Source organism: Bradysia coprophila, unplaced genomic scaffold (assembly GCF_014529535.1).
Source record: "Bradysia coprophila strain Holo2 unplaced genomic scaffold, BU_Bcop_v1 contig_138, whole genome shotgun sequence".
NCBI classification, from domain to species: Eukaryota; Metazoa; Arthropoda; class Insecta; order Diptera; family Sciaridae; genus Bradysia; species Bradysia coprophila.
Genome location: NW_023503409.1, coordinates 1,474,016 through 1,495,227, shown reverse-complemented (window position 1 = coordinate 1,495,227; position 21,212 = coordinate 1,474,016). Strand labels below are relative to the sequence as shown.

Sequence of the window (21,212 nt, the reverse complement as noted above, 5' to 3'; positions counted from 1 at the left end):
TTATTTCTTTTTTAACTTTTTTTTTTGAATTTTTTGATTAAATTTATTTTTTTTATACAAATTTGACATTACAGTACAAAGTCGTAACAGCCATAATATGTTAACAGCTGTGAAATTTGCTTTTCTATATTTTTTTATCTTTAAAATCTTTCTTTTGTTTTTTTATTATTATTATTTTTGGTTTACTTTTTTTTATTGAGAAGAGCCAATTATGAAAAAGGAAATTTTGTATGAAAAATTAAATGAAAAATCACGAAGAAATGACAAGAAATTTTAAATAAAAAATAAATCAAATGAAAAACGCCAATAAAATAATGTCGCATATCGTTTGTCTGTGTATTTATAATAATTACAATAATTTGTGGAAACAGTTATCATTTTCTTATTTAAAATTTTGGATTATTTTCACAGAAATGTGTGATGTTTTTGCTTCTTCTTTTTATTAAATTGGAACAGTACCACAGATGCCGAGTCCAAAGTATTAGTATAATGAAATTTTTAGTTTTCATACGATGTCCAATGTAAATGCAGAGAAATTCAATATTTGATGGGTTAAATTCCTATCATCCAAATGTTTTTCATATTTATATTTTCGATACAAAGTCATTCTCTAAAATTCCGGGCAGATGGGTTAACAAAATGTTCACTTAATTTTCTTTTCTACAGATATAAGTCTAAAAAGTTATCGACTTCTTTTAAGTAACATTAGCAACTTCTATCATTAGCATTCGTACAACAAAAAATAAATTGGCAGAACGTGTGCGAAACACATTTCTGTGTTCTTCGCAATTTATACATTTTCTCTGTAGCTTCTTTAATGTTAGAGCCTGAACAGTTAACACATTAGGTGATACTTGTTCCCTAGAGAATTGAACACCGATACCGATATCAGAAGAATTTCTATCGATGGTTTTATTGATACATTCGAAAGTAGACATGAAGTCTATCGGTGCATTGTATTGGAAATTGAATGAAGATCAAACGCAATGAAACTCTAAAAAAATGTTCAAACAACTTTACTGAATGAAATAGAGAAGATGAACGGAGTGATTTTAAGCTTGATTGATCAGATTGTACGAACTGTACAAAGTTACGCGTCGTTTCGCATTATTCTATGGACGGAGTGTGTTACGAGTTTAGAAGAGCTTTAATTGTTCTACTAAAATTGATACACAAAATACTGAGTGTCGGCAAAGAAAGATTCAAATAAGTTTGTTATTAAAATTGTTAATTTAACAATGATGATGTAGTGGTGGCCAAATTCCTTTTTCCATACCAACAGTCTGAGTAGTGATATTTTCGATGCAATGAGACATAACTTCGGTACTGTTCCAATTAGCAATGGTTTATATTTTTTTTGTTAATCGAATATTCTTAACCATTAGAAAATTCCTAGTTATTTACACATTTAGGTACTTGTTATGATGGTTACATAAATTTCGCTTTGAAAACTATGGAATTTATTTTTGGTATTAGGTTTTATTCGGGGAAATAATACCCGTGAACGAGAATAACATTAATGTCTAATGAAAAAAAAGAGTCGCATTGTTTTCTTTCCTGTCTATTTTTGAATTCGTTAGTTTACTAAGGATGTAACACTATTTTTTCTGCTTGAGATTACAGGTCAAATGTCTCGAAACGAATTTTGATGTAAATAAAATCTGGATTTATGGGAGAGGGAAATCTAAAATGCATTTGTCTGTTGCAATGGTACAATATGCAACTTGCTATGGTAAAACCATAGGTTACCGGAGCTTTCTTGTGATAATTGTACCTTTGTAACACTTTATATTTTCGGAAGTATCTATAAATGAACTGTGTCAAAGATTAAAGAAATTGAAACCAATTCAAAGAAATTGTTTCCCAAAAATAGATGGAATGGTAGCAAAACACTCATAAATTTCAATGTAGCTGGTGTAATAGGGGTTTCGATCACAGCGTTGCCGCAGACAGCGCAAAACAACCAATATTACATACTTTGTGTGAGTTGAGTGTTTCGCATCAGACCTTGTCTTTTTACTACAGAAATGTGTCATAAAAATAATCGATTGACTATAATAAGAAAAAACTGCACAGTTCAAACCTTCAAAATAATGCTGGTAATCCTTAGTAAACTAGAAATTTGCGTGCACAAAAAAGTGTGATAATATTGACGTTTTGTTTTAAAAAGTTGGAAAATATTTAATTCGTTAAATAGAAAATTATATACTGAATCACAGTGTTGTTTACTAAATCTAAAAAAAACTTTAGTCGGTAACAAAAATAATTCTTTTTTTTTTCTTCATTAATTGCTATTACTTTTATCTCGTTTTGTTTATGGTAACGTTGTAGTGTTTTTGTTTGCTTCTTTTATTTTTCATTTAATTTAATTTGTTTTGTATTTTCATGACTTTTGTTATGAATTTACCGTTTCTGCATTTAATAAAAACAAAACACTTCTTAATGAACAAATATTGATCATTTTTAACACGCAAACTAATGCAAATTTTTTTTTTAATAAAATCTCCTTATAGGTACTAAAAATTAAAAGCAAAATAAAACAAAAAATAACTGGCCCCTATCGAAGTTCTACATACCCTTTGTTGGCAGTGATGTTTTACGTGTAAGTAGTCTCCTGTATTCCAATCTTATACAAGTTTTCATCATTTTTGTTTCTTATTTTTTTTTCCTCTTCTTCATTGTTTAAACATTTTGAACGGACCATCATTTATTTATTTATTTATTTAATGGTGGAGGTACAAATACAAAAAACGTAAAGATTGTAAAATTTAAACATTCACAGATATAAAAAAGATGATGATATCTTCTAGTAATATTTTAAAGAACAATTTTCTTTGTGTTTCTCTTCTTCTTCTTATCACCTCACAAATTGGCCTAATTTTGTTTAGGTTATTTTTATCGTCTAAAGAAAATCAATTATTACAATTTATAGATACCATTACACGTGACGTTTCATATGTAGTGCCAAATGATCGGATCTAGAAAAGCATCGATCACAGTGACGACATTTAAATGGCTTAGCACCTGTTGAGAAAATAGGTTATGGTTTAGTGTCTATAACTTTAAATTTTGTAATAGATTCGGGGCGGATTATTATTTTTTCTCTCAATCGGTTAAATTCTACCAAAAGTCAGTACGAGAAAAGAGGGAAATTTGTACAGAGCAGCGATTGTGTGGTGAGATTCCACACGATTCCTTACAATCGATTCTTCTTTTACTTCTGATTATCGCCTGTGCTTTATGCAAAATCTATTACTTCATTAGTTGAAACATACATTTTGCAATATAAAAAGCCCAGACGGAGATCATCGTTTGTTTCCGAAAATGCAACGTTTTGGAATATTTGTGACTTTTCTGATTGGTACATTCAAGAAGAGAGGGGGAAGAACAGACAGAATGCAACGATTGTAATTTTTATTTCCCAGTCAAAATAATGTTTTGTGATTATAACGAAGAAAAAAATGCGTACCTGTATGTTTCCTGTAATGTCGTGTCAGTTCATCGCTTCTAGCGAACCGCCATTCGCAGCCCTCCCACGAACACTTGTACGGTTTTTCGCCTGTAACAGATAACGATAAAAATAATTAAAAATATTTTAATCAAAAAATTATTAATTAAATCATTTCAATCGAACGAAATGTAATGGGAAATCAAACGACGACAATTCTATTCGTTGACATCGAGGCTGACATATTGATTGATTAATCGATTTCGTTGAATCAATGAAAAATGATGATAATTTTCTAGTTTTTGTTTAGATTATGAAAGCTCAAACTCGTTGTGTTTGCAGATATTTCAACAGTCATATTAAAATGCATTGCGTTTGCACATATGTGGCTACAAATGTATTTTATAATATTTGTAGTTATGTTGCTTTACATTTGGGACTCTACCTTTACTCGGCAGAAACTGCTTTCATGCGACAATTTACTCTTAGTACCTACAGTGAATTTTCAGATAAAATGTCATTAGACTCAACCATATATCGTCGTTAGTTAGTTTATTCTCTAATTAATTATAACGACAAAAATCATTCTTCTTGATGGCCTCACAATTTACAAATAATATCTAATAGTATGGGACCAGTATTTATATATAGATCCAGACGTAGTTTGATTTTATATTTTGAGACATTTTATGAAATTTCAATTTCTGCTCAATAAAATATTGTGACGACTATACAATTCACATAATAATAGCCGAAACATACTTCTATATATATAGTCATAGTCAAAAATTGAACACAGACACATATTATTATCTTGCTCTATGTAACGAAATTGCTCCAAAAAGTTTAATTCTTTTGATGTCATGTCAAGTCAGAAACATTTGTCAAATAGACATATTATATCGTTTAAAACTTCGTAAAAAAACGAAGTATCTTCTTTCATTTCATCGATATTTTTAGATTCTAACGTGAAGATATGATGAGAGGAGTAAAATAAATTTTTCGCTATTACGAACTCTAACCCCAAGACAACTTATTGTCTCGGTTCTTTGGAGTTTGGATTTATTAATTCGAATCTACTTTATTTTTCTAATCGATTAAATTTTAAAATGGAAACAAAGCTTCTGAAGGGGTGAAGAGTTACAACTTCAGAATGGAAATTAAAAATTTCATTGGTACTGTGCAATGAAATTGCAAAAAGTTAATAGAATTTATTGATTTGCCAAACATACCACTATCTAGAGGTTATTCAATTCATTTAATCACATACAAGAATTAGAGACATTGTGTGAAAGTAATTATCAACTTAACACGTGACCAATGTTGTAAATTTTAAATTAACTAAGAATTAAATGTCGACAATTTTGTTTGGTGTAAAATATTTGCCAGCGCATTTCACATTAATTACAGTTAAGAAAATAGCGGAATATTTACTCGAGATAACAACAACCGAAAAAATTACAATGCGACACACAAAATTGTCTTATCAAAATAACATCAAAAAGAGAAAATAATTAATAAAAATATTGGCGCAAATATTTGATCAGTAAAATTTCGGAATTACATAAAGTGTGCTCTTTCACAAATAGATATCTAATGTACACGCATCTAAATGTAGCAAAATGGCAATAAATTTTATGTCCCCCTTTTTCCGAAAAAGAGAGTGGAATGTGAGTTGTATACACAATAACTCAGTTTTCATGAGTACACAACACCAATCTGTTCCATCTCATCTACAATTTACATTTTCCATCATATTTTACCCTATATTATGTACATATGTACACACTGTTATTCCATATATAAAACATTTTGTAACGACGGAAACACAAAGTGGCCCTTTTATACACAATCAACGCACAAAGACGAGTGAAAAACCCTTATCTTTCACTCCGTATATAAAACGCAACCAGGAAAAACTTTCAAAAAAATGTTATTTTTCTTCTTTTCACCCTCTAAAAATTTTTTTTTGATGCTCGCATAAAAAAAAAACTTATAAGCAGCAGCAGCAGTAGCAGAGATATATAGATTCCTGTAATCGTTTTACCCTATATCTCGTGTATCTGATACCATTTGCATATAAATGAAAATATTGAAAGAGCCTTTTTCTTTTCGATATTCGAAAACGATCGATTGCTTCAAGTATTAATCTTTGATTCATTTCTCTGTATAAGTGAAAAGGCATTTATTATCTCTCTATAGTCAGATTTTTTTCCACGTTTTGTTGTTGTTCTTGTTGTTGCTGTAAAAATCCCATTTATTCTTCTACATTTTCAAAATGTTGATGTTTTATCTTTTCAAACAAATAAATCAAAAGGATATTAAAAAGGCTGTCAATAAATTGAGATGATGGCTTGGTTTCGGCTCTATTTATATTATTGAAATATAATCCCAATTCCTCTGTTGTAATAATAGCGCACAAAGAAATTATTTGATTGAGGTGAGTTTTGTCGTAAATCATAATTATTTTTTCGATTAAATTTTTTATTTTTTTTCCCATCAATTTTATTTTCATGAAAAGGTAATGGTAAACAGGACCATTATAGCTTTTGATGAATTTTAATGAACGAAATTGCAATAGAGTGACAATATAAATTTTCCGGTAAATGGATTTAATTATATGTCAGCTTACACGATTCATTGATTTTATTAGCAAATTTCAATCAATTTGATGCGCACAGTTGTGAATGTGGGTACATCAGTCAATAGCTTCTTTTATTTAGATTTATTAGCGTTTCAGGTGGCTAGGAGAATACCATAGAATTGTATGAATATTTCGCTTAGCAAGGTGTAAATGAATTGACTGAATTGAATATATGAAATAAGTAGTCAGACTGTCAGAGCGAGCGCCGAAGTCTATATTACTACCTACTGAAGACTAAATTCTAACTTAAACTTAAATTCTAACACGGGCGTTGAAGATCACCGCTGATGAGCAACTGGATATTGCTTTGTTTCACCTGAAAAAATGTCGTGAATGACAAAAATCATTGCATGAAAAAAAAAACCATCCGGCTAGACTTGAGGCTTTGTCCAAGACATGAGATACATGCCGACTGAGTCTTATTGTTATTTGGAGCTTTAAGTATACTGTAATTCGCTAATAGAACATCAGAAAAATATATGAAGATTCATACGTTACGATTCATACGTTAGTTAGCACTTGTTACGAAAGTTTCGTATTCTTACTGTGGATCACAATGAAAAATATCATTCTAAGATTAAATTTTCACTAGATGTACATTCACTCACTTATACACTCACTTATATTTCATCTTTCTTCGGTACAAAGTATATTAAATGTGGTTTCCATCAAATATTACAAATTAATTCGATTGTTGTTTAGAATTGCGGACAAGTTTATTGACAGCTCTATTCAAATTGTAAATTAATTAAAGAAGATTTGCATCAAATCAAATCCATTGACCTAATCATATAATGAGATCATTTCTTGGCTGATCAACCTGTCTCATTACAACAACCTATATAATAGCAATAACTACTTTAAAATGGCTTTTCATTAACAACATAAATAGATCGCTAATTATTGTTTCAGCTGACTGTTTCATCTAAATCTAACACAATCTGTAGTGACATTTATTTGAAATATAAATGACATCATGCAATTTGTGTAATTATTGTTATCCAAAAATATGTCTCTTGAGTGCATAATCACATAAGTACCTGTGTTGCACGATAGCTCATAACTTCATTTGGGAATAATACCTGTGATGTCATGCTACAGGTATATAAGATGATGTAATTTAACACTTATTAAATTAATTGAATGAACTTTGAATAACTGAGAATTTTGTGTGAAGCATTGCATACTACACACGCAACGGATCGTTGTCTATGGGAAACTTATAATAGTTCGAAATTGTAAGCGTTTCACCAACATTTCATAAATTGTGTTGATAGAGTGGATACATTTTCATTTACGGAATGTTAGTGTCAAATGTTTTTATATTCCTACACTAACTTCACTAAATTGGCGAACTTTCGAAACGATTATTTCCGAATTAATAGTTTGAACAATGGATTCTGTGAACATTTGATTGGAATAAGACGAAGCGCTGCTGAATGAATCTTGTCGCATGAAGATTTTTCAAATTGCGATTCAAATTATACCGTTTTTAATAGATTAAAATGAGTTAGATGGATGGTTCTTCATTACTTAGAACTCATGGTAAATTAATAATCAAAATTTATCCGATGACACCGGTAAAAGCTGAGTTGGCAACATTTATTGATTAACTGTTGAGTATAAATGTAAAAATTTCTGTGTTTTTATGGGTAGAAAAACGTGAAGACATTGAATGATTCGACACATAAAATTCGATAATGACGAATAGGAGCCGTAATTTTTATTGACAATAATTTAAAGATAATGTGCAAAAGGCAAGTAACTAATATATATTTCGCATATAGAACGCATAAAATACATTTTTATCACTTTGAGACGCACCAGAAAACGATCATACGGAAAATATACGTTTATCGAAAAACGTTAAAAAGAAAAATGATGAATGGAAAAATTGGTTTCAAATGAATATTTTATAAAGAACGACATGACAAGAAGAAAAAAAAATTCTGATCATGTGTTATATGAATATTGTATGCTACATGCATCTACATAGATATTCCACCATAAATTGCGAAATAAATGGAATCGATAAATCATTCCGTCGTAGATTAATGTAAGTAGATGTGAGACGCATCAAACGTAATTTACTTTTAATATGTCAACGATGTTCATACCCATATCGATTGTTCAAGTGTTTCGAAAACCAAATATATAACTTTCCGAGAAGAGAACACTTTTTATTTTATCGAATAACTAAAACCAATACGATGACACAAGTTGAATTACAATATGATGAGGCAAATCGCAATGAAATTTGAAAGTTATTACCAGTGCGACGACCCTTATATTCACTCCACTCTTCTGTTAATGAGTTTATTAACGATGGGACGGTTCAATTCTAGGGGGTTAACTACACTTACAATACAAAGTGGAATATAAGTTCATGGAAAAACGTTTCGATACACTCCATGTGAGACGGTCATCCATTTATGCTTTTAACACATGAGTGTGTGGTCTGTCAACCATTCAATTTTATACAAATTTAATCGCCCATTATTTTCGTGTTGGATTTATTTCTGACTGCTGTGTTGTCGGGAAAATAGCCATTTCGTACTCCATCGAATCAAAAAACGGTGCTCACAAATAAATTGAAAACATAAATTACGTGAAAGCTCTTTCACACAAATCCTCACCACTGAAAGGTCACAGATACAAGCTGATTCAAATCCCATTTGGAAAAGACATTTTCCGCAAAACATTTTCCATTAAGCTCCGGATTAGGTAACTCTTAATATTTACCATAATATCAATACACAGTTTACCTTTATCAATTCAAAATCATTCATGACACTAAATATTTGCTTTAGTCAAATTTCGGTTATCACTGCGAACCCAACTCAATGATGTCGCACCTAATTCATGGCTACGATGTGTTGTAGGTAAAATAATTTGTTTTGTTACATTATAATAGTGCGTGTAATCTTTCTGAAGCTGTGTTTAATCTAAATAAGAATTAATTAGACACTTGAAACGATGAAGAAAACTATAATTTACGGTTGCCGTGTAATTATGCTGCTGGTACGTACAACATACATTTAGTATACACCTATAGCATGTACATACATACACAACACACCCCCAGACTGAAAGTATATTCTGGTAAAATTTTTGGCTATCCATATCCAATGTTATCCGAGCATTAAAGTCCTGCATTAAATGTCGTTATACGTCTCAAAGTATATGGTATATCGATGTAAACGTAAAGGAAATTATTATTATATATTAGACAGCCTTTACATAATATATTATAAAGGGATTGCAAGACTAGAATTTTAATGACGTAGCATTATCAATACGAAAATGATCTAAAACTCGAATCCCTCAGTCGAAAACATAAGAGGGAACTTTGATGACATGTTAGGAATTCAAATGACGTTAATAAAACGGTTCATATATATTTATGATGTTTATGTTGTATGCGTCTATACAACGAAATATATTCGAGGATATCGATGTTGGGGAAGAGGATAGCGACTCATAAATTATATTATTCGGCCGCTATAAATTCATAGATTGACTAAGCATAATTATCATTTTTTTTGGGTTATTTATTGAGTAAAAGTTGGAAAATTATATGATATAGATGTGTAGTATACGCTGTATGCTAAGCATCTAATATAGTCGGTTAGTTATTTGGTTGGAATATAATAAACTTTTAATCATTTCGTCTGTTCTGCTCTAAGTCTCGTTTTTTCGACTGGGCAAATTACCATAGAAATAAAACAACAGTAAACCGAGAGTCTTAATTAAGAGTTAACGTTCTCTCCCCTTAAACAGAATCTTGAAAAGTACGTGAGATACTTTATACGGATGTTTGGGATGTAATTTTGACAAAATCCCATTCTATGATTTATTTCATCGAAATGTGGAAAAGAGAAGATCTATTCGTGCAACGTATGGTCAAACTATCCATTATTTCATTCAGCTCAATCGTCAGATGTTGGTCGGGTGATCACGTTCTGCTTGAAATCATTGAATCCGGAAAATTCCAGCAACTTAACAAACAAACAAAATAGAATGTGTTTGTATAAGTGTATGGAATGAAGACTTTGATGAGACGTCAATAAATGAAAAACAATTTTCAATTTTCATGTGTTCAACCTTAATCATTCTCTCGCTGTAATTAAATGTTTAGGTTTACGTACAATACACCAAACTAATTACAGAACATTCGCAAGGATATAAGAAGTTTTAAAGACATTTTCAAGTTACAAGTTCATAAAATACTTTCATCCCCTTTTCGTTGATATAATACCCGGAGAAGATTTTTAGCTAAACAACGTTGAGTTGTCTGTGTAAGTTAATTTCGTTACCATTTACATGAAACACGATACATCTAATGAAAATCAAATCTGTCCGTTTCATGAGACGGTTTATCTGAAATTGAAGTGTAACATTGCTAACACAAGGTGCCGTTTTCCAGCATATATAGGATTTAGCCTGTGTACACAATGTACAATCAACATTTTGTATATATAGTTGTGTGTATACGTAACATTCTTCATATAATGAAAAGCCTTACAAATGAAAAGTTTTCGGTAACATGTACGTGCTGAATAAATTTTCGGGTTTTATAAGTTTCAACTCGTTCAGTAAGCATCAATCCAAAAAGTTTTTGATTACATAGCATACCGTAAAACACTTCTTTTTTTGTCCAAATAGTCACTCAAAATTGTTAATAATTTTAAAGCGAAACATTTTTGAAACACTTTCTATCACAAAGAGTTGATAGCGTTGCAAGCGCATAAAATTCCAGCGTTAGTGACATTAATTTCTGTGAAAGCATCCACTTATATGTTTAGGTGGAAATAGAAAATGTTAACGATTTTTACATTCTTTCGACCCATATATAGCTGGCAGACAACGGTGTGAAGCTCCATAGGTTTTCGAATACGTTGGTAAAAAAAAGTTGCACAAATAAAATAGATGGAAGGTCATTGTGATTTTTGTTGGAATACCTGTCGTTTACGAATGCAACCAATCAGATAATTGTTCTGTGAAATTGAAAAAGGGATTGCTTTTCGAATATAAAGTGCACTACGTTGATGCAGTGAGATTACGAAATTGTATTGTACAGAACTACTGGAGACAACCAGACAACTCTGCTCTTGTGTGTAATATGTGTCCTGTGCACCTTCTAATCATCACTTCCTTTTCAATAACTTCACAGGACCATATGGTAGATAGGGCCAATCAGATATGCATCACAATGGAAAGTATTTTGAGAGTATTCCAGGTGTTTAACAGTATAATGTTACAAAAATAGTATTGTTGAATGAACATTCTTTTGATAGACCTACATTCTACATTTATCTCACAACGAATAACTTGTTCTTTGTCATAAAGTATTTTTGTAAATTTTATTGTTATACAAAACGGACGATAGTGCACGGATTAGAGAGGAATGAAGGATTTTTTTTAAATATTTTCTGTTACATGATTTTAGCATTTAATAGTCTGCTGCTACGACTAACTATTAATTCCGTATATTGACCATCCTTTTCTACATAACAATAACACAACGAGTATGTTGCAGAGTACCGGAACTTTACATAACACAGATAAAAGCATTGCATTAAATATTAATTACGCTTAAGTGAATATTATGTACGGAAAATGTGCATACAAGCACCATCCAAATAACACTATACGGCATGGATATGCAGCTTGCATGAGCACACCTCTAGAGCTCAAGAATATATATTTGTTAAAGTTGCATGAAAAGAGAAAAATAAAATGCAACAGCAAAAATATTCTCTAGGATGTGTAGTGTGTGTGTATAGGAACATGGAGCATGTTCAACATTATGAGATAACTTTAAGGAATTTCCTTTTAAAAATGCTTTTATCAGCTCGTCTAGTCGTCTAATGTCATTAGTCATAAAGCTGCAAAGCAATTATATTGCTGTACATCATACATCGATTTTTGTTGATTTTATATGCACTTGTATGGCTGGGCTGGTATATATTTAGAGATCAGAGAAGTGTATTGAGTTTTTGTATATTAGAGGAATTTGTGCATTCGATAATAATGATATAAGTGTTCGAGACATTCTTTTAATAATTGAACAAGAAGTTTGCATTTTAGGTGGATAATGAGATTTTCAAATTAGTACTAGTTAAGTGGGTTCGACGATTTGTGATTGTTTAAAATGTAGTATCGCTGCTGTCATAAACTGACGACAATAAAGGTAAAATTAGAGCACATTACCAAGAATCTTAGAGAATGCTAATATATTGAAATGAGATGTTTGATTAAATTTTTATTTGTGTTCACTATTATGCAGCGAACATGGTGAACTCTTTCACCGCAGCTTATTTACGATCCTTGAACAGTTATTTAACCATTTTGCTGATGCAACCAATCATGTGTATGTGATCCGCATTTTAAATTCAATACTTTGAAGATACCCCACGTCAGATGATGAAGTTATAAATTTCGGAAAAACCGATTTTATACCTTTATTTAAGGATTCGTTTCTTCGGCATAAGAACCGGTATATATGCTCTGTTAGCAAAGCCGATCAAATTTAATTATGAACAGGCGACGGCACACAAATCGTTAAGTACGCCAGTTCCAAATATATCCGAACTTTCGTCCCACATTTTGTCATGCCATAAAATCAAAATTGATTGATTGATGCATGTAATGTTTATTCAGAATGTGTGTATGGTAACAAACAATGTACAATGTGGATGTGTGTATTTCGCACTCGCGCACATATATATGCCATCGATTATTCGAAACAATTGACGAAAAACAGGGATTATTATTTTAGACAATTTGTTATGCTGATAAATACATAGAATTTTATGTTTTGTTGACAGCATTTTTGATCGGTGAACATTTTAATAGATTATATAAATACCGACTGATATGGGCTTATAAAGCGTAGCTAGATTACCTGGCTTTTAATTTAAAAATTAGTTGGAGAAACGAGAACTCAGTCATGCAGATTGTATGTTTTGGCAAGGAATAAAATCTAGGAGATCGACGAAGATTGCGTCACCATTAGCAGTTCGGCGGTTTGTATCACATCGTCTACGCAAGAGCAGTACAAATGCTAAAAGAGTCGGTTTCATCTTGTAGTTAAAGTAAAGTTGAACGAATGGTACGAGTGGAACAAAAAAAACTTAAAAACTTGTTTTGGGTTCCCTTTAACCGTTATTATATTTTAGAATACTTTAAAAATGAATCTGTTCTACTGATTTACGACGCTTTAGTTCCTGTTAGGTACTTCCAACTAACATGTTAAAAATTTGAAATGCCAATTTGCATTTTACGGTATGAATTAATTTTCTGTTGGCTTTTCCTCTTTTCCTTCTTCATATTTCGTCTTCCCTTCATTAAGTATACTATTTTCTGCTTGTAACCCTATATCCGCATGAAATATTAAAAAAGTCCAAAAGTATTATTGCCAATCTCACATAGCAGAAGTTCTTCATAAAAACATAAATTATTCCGAATACATGCTCTCGCATTGCAATATGCAATTCGTACCATTTATAATGCTTAAAAGACGAAACATGAAAACAATATAAAAAAATACTTGACAAATTATTCCTTCAACTACTTATGCAGCACAAATTACGCCATCAACGCAATAAAAACTTAAAATAAATAAATGATGGCGAAACATTTTCCATTTTTTTTTCTTCATTATATCTAGTGTAACCATCTGTTTTCGAATTTACGTTTTAAATTTCATTAATAATTTCCTTCGCCATATTCCTGTTGAGACTGAACTCATTTTTTTTTACTACATTTTAAGTGGAAAAAGTGCACAGAGAGAAAAAATTCATTCACTCACATCCGAAAGTTATAAAATTATTTGTTAATATACCGAAAAAGTTCTTTACGCTAAAAAGTTTCTATATAATCAAATGCAACCAGACAACCGGAATATAGTACTGCATTTTAGCAGTATCACTTTTTATGGTTGTGCTTACAAGCAGTAAATTAACTTCAATCCGATTTCTTTTTTCTGGAACATTTTATGAGATCAAATTGATTGTGGAATTTTTAGTATCATATAAATGGTTCGGTGCTGAGATGGGTTTGGTCAAGTTATACTCCTTTTTTTTGGATCAGAACGGCGTTTAAGTTGGTAGGAGAAAATTTGTTCAGTAAATTTTAATAAAATAGAGTTTGAGTGGTGGCTTTTCATTTGAGTTGTACTCATTAAATCGAGCATTAAATAATATCATCGGTCTTGAGACTGAATGTGTATTTGAAGTTGGTGGAAAATGTGTACATTAACAACTAAATTCCGAAAGCGGAAAGACAAATTTAATAAATTTAGTATCAAGTGTTTCAACCATTAAAACTTTTCCACATATAACTTTATATTAACACAATTTGTACATAAAATTTCAATGAAACACTGTACCGACAAGCTGTTAAGCAAACGCTTACACGTGGTAAATCTGTCGTCAGCAAAACCACTTTCCTTTATGCCACAAAATAACGACCATATTTTAAAAATATCACGAAATTTAATTAATTATCGCTTCCTCCTTTTGGTTCGTTAGAGACCATTTTATGAAACATTAAAATACATTTCGTTACACTTTTTCTCAACAACCCCGTTCATTAAGTAGCGGTAGCTAATTTTTGGAGACGTTAGGGGTATATCTCTACCATGGAAACTGTTTCTCTAGTTTAACCGTCGAAAATAATCGCTACACGAGACCTATAATTGTTACTCTGTTTTGAGTCATCTAAGACTTTAAGTCCGCCGAAAAAGCTCTTGTAGAGTTATGAACCCTAAAATCTTCAGACCTGATCACAAATTAGCTATTGCTTTCTCATACCATTATTCTCACAAATTTCAGCAATTTTTTATTCCAATTTTTGTTTGTCTATACCAACGACAATTTACTTTACTGTTGAAAAGATCGAATGAAAATCTAAAAATTTCTCTCGTTTTTTTTCTATTTTCTTTTCTTCAACGTATACAATCAACGTTAAACTGTTTTGGATCATGAAAGACTTTGATGGTTTTCTAACGCTTAACGAAAGTTTCAAACCTATTACAAATACATAAAAAGTGCTGTACCACCAACTTCCATAAATAATAATGTCGTTAAATTGTTCACCTATATAAAACAGCTAATAGTACAACCATTCACCAAATTGCCTTCGAAATAAAATCAATTTTTATTCCGTCCGGGTATATTACGAACCTATAACCTCAAGGTATATATACAAGATATACGTTTCGGATACATTTGAAAATTTTATATTGGCAAAAGACCTGTATCCAATACACTTGACACAAACTCTCTTCCAAAAGACATTATTTCATTTTTATACGAAAAATACCATTTTATTAGATATTTTTCAACGAAACAAAGTTTTCTGTTTTCTCTTACATTAGCAGAAATTAGGTATAAGGGCTGTAATGTTGGACAACAAAATTATATTGAGTGTATGCTGTCTAGTATATCTATATATACGAATACTCGGTTCAGACGTACATTACACAGGTTTACATGTATATACAGTATATATATAGAGATGGATATTGCAATGCATGTTCAGTTTTGTAACAAATATATCTATAATATCATTTTGAGACGTAAAGAGAAAACTAGTTACAAAACTTTGAAAACCATAAAAAGCAATTTTATTGCAGAAAGTTGCTACGGAACGATATTTCTCTTGCAAGCGATGGAAAGAAAACGCAAAACCGGACATGAAAAACTTTTGTTATTGCAGACTGCAAAAGAATTTGATCAACTGCATTCAAGCGAAATATCTCAATAAAAATTTTCTGCTTTTCTTAGTGCGCAATTCTCGTTTTCCTGACAATAATGTACATGTAACAAGCATAGGTCTATTTTATAATATCTTTGTATTGAAATATCCTCCGGTTATTGTATTCCCGTGTATCTTATATGCTGTACATACAAAATGTAATTTTTTTCCCTACATAACAGAGTATTCATATTATTTTCATATTTAACTTTTATGTTTTCCATATAAATACAAAAATGATAGGTCCATGCACCATGCATACAAGACGAAAGAGTGGTGAGAAATCGATTTGGGGCCGTTCATAAATTACGTAACGCAAGAGGGGGGAGGGGGGGGTATGAGGCAAGCGTTACGGTTCTAACAAAATTGGGTCAAACTTGACCCTTTTAGCGTTACAGACCCGGGGGGGGGGGGTCTGAAAAATGTTGATTTTTGCGTTACGTAATTTATGAACGGCCCCTTTGCAAAGACCAAGAACTATTTGCACTATGAAAGTGTTTTGCATCTTTCTTTTTTTTAAATCTGTTTCGAATATTTTGGTTTTAAAAGTAACTTAAAAATGAGAGAGAAATAAGGGAAAAAAAACTTTTTATTCGTTGGTGTGGTTAGAATCAATCTTTTTTAGCTAGGAGAATGATAAAGAATAAGAAGAGGAGAAAATAAATAATTAAATTTTCTTCTTTTAAAAAGCGCTTCACACAAACTTTTTCTATTTAAAATTCTTGACTTTTCTCCCGGAGTTTTTTTTTCTTGCTTTTCATTTGACTCAAACTCCACATCAAAATTGCAGATCCGATTCAGCTAGCCCTCTTCTGTGATACCACCCCTTTTCAGGCATGTAATGCGCTCCTGGGCATTAAGCAGCAAAATAATTTTTCAGCAAAACTTATTTACTTATATTTTTTTCTCATTCTGCTTTTAAATACAGTGCAGATTCACTGAATTTGCTTTCTTAATTTTAAATGAGGAATTTTCGAGCATACATTTTGCTACATGTGCATTGTTAACATTATAGACAATGTTTAAGGATACAAATAAACCGACATAAACACAGTACGACATCGCATAGTTCATATGGTAAAAGAAATTGTTACTATACGGGTGGCTGGTTGATGCCGTTTTATGTTTTTAACGTATATTACATTATACGTATAGATGTACATATAATTGTGTGGAGTGTTTTCTATATGTTTTCTAAAAAAATGTATCTCATACTTCACCATGCATACGATATGGTGGTGAAATGTTCCTGTGTTGAAAACCGCCCCAGGAGTCTTTAAAAACTGTATAATGCTAAAGTGGTTGGTATTTTATGCGAACTGCATACTGAAGGTTTTTCAAAGTTTATGAAATGCAAGCTATGTATATAATATGGTATGGCCTGATGCATTATATATATGGAAGAGAGCATAGCTGTCTATAGATGCGCATTTGTAAGCTTCACAAAAATAAATAGAATACTGGAAAAACGAAATTTAATTATCTCTTCTCATCATATATCATGTATAGAAACCAAGTATTTTGTGTTAAATTCTGTGCGGGTAAATAAAAATGCAAATGCCTTTTTTGGAATGCTGTAGAGCAATCGTCTTATTCAAGTATTTGATAAAATGGGAGACTATGGTAAGAAAGAAATGTCAAGAACCATTTTGCTGATTCTTGGAGTTTGTGATAAGTCATAATTACAGTAATTTGTGGAGCTTTTATGCAATATGATGATGCATGCTGTTTCTGTTAGATTTTAATGAATAAAAATTATTGTGAATGCTAACAAGTGAATTTATTTAAATTTTTTAATTATGGCATGAGATAAAGGGTGATATTATGGCGTTGTCGGCGACTGAGAAGAAACCATTTCAGTTAAATATTTTTCTAACACAGAAATACAATCAGGACCTCCTGTGGGTCTTTTTATAAAATAAATTTTCTTGGATCGTCGCAATGGAAATTATATTTTTAAAGACATATGCAACAGTCGTCTGACTCACTCTCTATTTTTGAATTTTGTGTAGAACAAATAACTGAACATTGATGTAAATTAAAATTATTTCCATTCCATTATTATCGCAAGTGTTGTGTACCAGAAACAAAATCAATTTAAGACTTCTCCGAACAATCTTCTACATCATTTATTATTCCGCTTAATAAGATACCTCCAAGATTATCTATATGTCGGCCTCTAAGATAAAGAATCATCCCATGTACCATGTTTTCCGTATTAAAACAACATTAACCACGAGAGTGTGCCATATTTTTTTTCGATATTTAGTTTGTGTTCAATTTGTTCTATTTTCTGTTTATCTTTAGATTTACTCGCAACCAACATAGTCTAGCTCCCAACTTAAGCTATGAGAAGCATAATACGTTGTAAAAAAGCTGCAATCAATCAGCTAAGCTTAACGGCTTTACGGCCTAACTAAAGTTTATGTACACCAAACATATCTATTTTCTAAATGCCACAACAGAGCGAAAAAAATATATCAAGAACAATAGACACAAATAAATATAAAAATCCATCCAAATAGTAGTACTATGTGTATTCTCCTTTCTTGTGTGGTATTATTATATACATGAATGCATGACAGATATATAATTAATCACAGTAAACACATTTATTTGAGTATTTTCCTTTAACTATTGAAAGAAAAGGAAAAGTTTCCTTCGATGGCTGTTCTCGGCCGGCATGAAAAAATGCCATTCAGTTTTGAGGACATAAAAAGAAGAAAAAAAACGATCCAATCAGAAAGCTAAAATATTCAAAAGCACTGGGGCATTATGATGGCCTCTAACAATGTATATGAAAATAAGTTCATCACAAAAAAACTGGTCTGCAATTTATGTTGAACTCTTTGAATCTATCACCAGCATTTGAAATACGGGCACTACACATTAACGAATGGTTATTTCAACACCCTTCAAACTCACTTGAACTGAGTTTACATTGTACAAAATTGCAACGACCGACATCTCACTTTGCGTAGAGAGGGTTGATGAGATTTATTAAAACTAAATACCGAATGGGTTAAACATTTAAACTTTTGCTTACATATAAATTATGTCAAGAAGACTCATTATTTTAGAGAATTACACACCCACCATTGTTCTTGAAAGTGTTTGAAGAAGAATGTTCTGTTTACCTAATCATCAATTTGGTAAGAAAAACTGTACAAATCACGTAAAAATTGAAGCTGCTATACAGCGAGGTGCTGTGTTAATTTCACCGCAAAACTAAATACGACAATCCAATGTATACACTAACAGTTCAGCGTGTATACCCAAAGTGTATAAACAGAGAGAAGTTAATGCAAATCCGCGTACAGTACAGTTCCATAATTTATGTGATCCACCGAAGGTTTCATTATACTTTCAGTGTTTGTATACTTTGCGAACACCAGTGACTCTGACCAATATAACCGAAAACATTTAGCAAAATGAGAGTTAATTACAATGACGATACAAAATAGGTATGAAGTCTGGTTAGTGTTAGCTTATGCAGCCACATGTGTGTTAAAACAAATGAAGTAGAAGATTTTGTGTGAGAATTTCTTGAACATCATCAAAAGCAGAAATATGGAAGTTTTACTTGTTATTTTGAAGATTCAGTAATTGACCATGTTTTACGTTCAATACATTTGGATGTCACTAAATTGTTTTCCTATGAAAAATTTCTCGAAGTCATTTCTCGTTTTCAATCTTCTCGAGAAGAATTAATTACAAACATCTTCCAATGTTAAAGAAAATCAATTCTATTTTCTCTATCCAAACGTTCAATATCGTCTTTCTATGGTGCTTTTTATTTGCTATAGCGTACGTCATTTACGAAATCAACAATAGGATTCCATATTACAGATAATCCCTTGACCATTTCTTGTTTACTTTACCTCGGTTTAATTGTCTTTAGACTGATTTAGACCCGTTGGCAATATAAACACAATTTTATTAGTTTGAAACGTTAGATAAAACATTAGAAAACAAATATCAAAACAATTAAATGGTCACAGATATGTTGACAGTTTGTAATGTTTTTTTTATATTTATTTATCCTTGGAAATGGATCAAGAAATTTATATATGTGACTATCGTTCGGTCTTTCATTTATTGGCTATAAATGAAGAAATCGAAAATAGGAAAGTCAACAAAACTTGAACGATGAATTGCGTTTATGCGATTCGTATGTTTGTAAGTGCAATCGCACATTTGCGTGAAACTTTTATTAGAGCACATCGGTTTGTATAAAATGAAAACGATTAACGAACACAGATGATTATAAACACTACTCTTTTGCCGGAATATGTTGTCCAGGGAAGTGGTTTTGTAGAATTGTGCATGTGCTTTATGGGAAGAGCATAAATCAAGAACTCATTGTCTTGTAAAACTAAGGTCTAGTTATTCAAATCATTATTCAAGCGGTTGCATTATAAGTTGAATGTGGTTTCCTCCACGAATCTTTTCAGATATACTTGAAAATTTGAAATCGTCCGATTTTAAAGCGAAAAGTCTGTGGTTTATTTTAGGGTTGCGAATTTGCATTTGTATGGCTAGTGCATTTTAAGTGCTTTCGTTGTTATTACTTCTAAAATAATTTCGTGAATTTATTCAACTGTAATTTTCAGGAAGGGTCCAAAGGAAACTATTTACTTTCTTTTGAGATGCACAGTTTGTCGACTCCAGATGAATTTACCGAAGTTTCACCACAAACACAACAAATATTTTGAATATTTACTAGGCAATAAGCTTATGAATTCATCTGAATCTGAACGAAAACGCTTCACTTCTCAAATTATTATTTACCATTACAGCCACTTGTCTGTTCCGTAAGCAATCGATTGTAACAGTTCATTTAGGACAAACGCTAATAATAATAATAATAAAAGGAATGGACAATAAAACGGAAATGTTAACGGAAAGGTTATCGAGGATATTATCAAGACATGCTTATTTTACTCTTGAATTAATCAACGAACTAATTTGATATTAAATTCTGTGAAGTAATTTGCTAACAAAACAAAGAAGAAATTCCTTCTTCATTCCATTTCATTCATCACTCTGTCATCGAAATATATATATCTAAATTCAATCAACCCTATCTCAAATATAATTCTTGTGCAATGCCTTTGAAATTGGCTATATCACTCATTTCTTTGACGGCATACAAGCCCCGAACTTCAATTATACATTTATGTATCTGTGGGAGTATGTGTGTAGTGATATTAGATATATTTTGTATCTTCCAAACCAATCTAATAACATTAAATAAATTTCACATATGTACCGATAACAGAAAACAGGAGAATTCTATTACATATGGATGAATGCTTTGTACATATTACCGAAACAAGATATCATGATGATACAATC

The 21,212-nt window shown here is 31.3% G+C and overlaps 1 protein-coding gene across 2 annotated transcripts in view; it reads right to left on the bottom strand.

Moving 5' to 3' along the window:
• Positions 1 to 828: 828 nt before the first annotated feature.
• The window catches only part of LOC119073335 (Krueppel-like factor luna), a 146,804-nt gene continuing 126,420 nt past the window's right edge, over positions 829 to 21,212 (bottom strand). Inside the window, exons 4-6 of one of the 2 annotated variants that reach the window (XM_037178730.1) lie at positions 3,470 to 3,559; positions 2,937 to 3,024; positions 829 to 2,874 (exon numbers count right to left, since the gene is read on the bottom strand). In XM_037178730.1, the coding sequence (XP_037034625.1) occupies positions 2,939 to 3,024; positions 3,470 to 3,559 (176 nt within the window). In that variant the 3' untranslated portion in view covers positions 829 to 2,874; positions 2,937 to 2,938. Of the gene's footprint in view, positions 3,025 to 3,469; positions 3,560 to 21,212 lie in introns of both variants that reach the window. The other variant, XM_037178729.1, reaches the window with a different exon arrangement.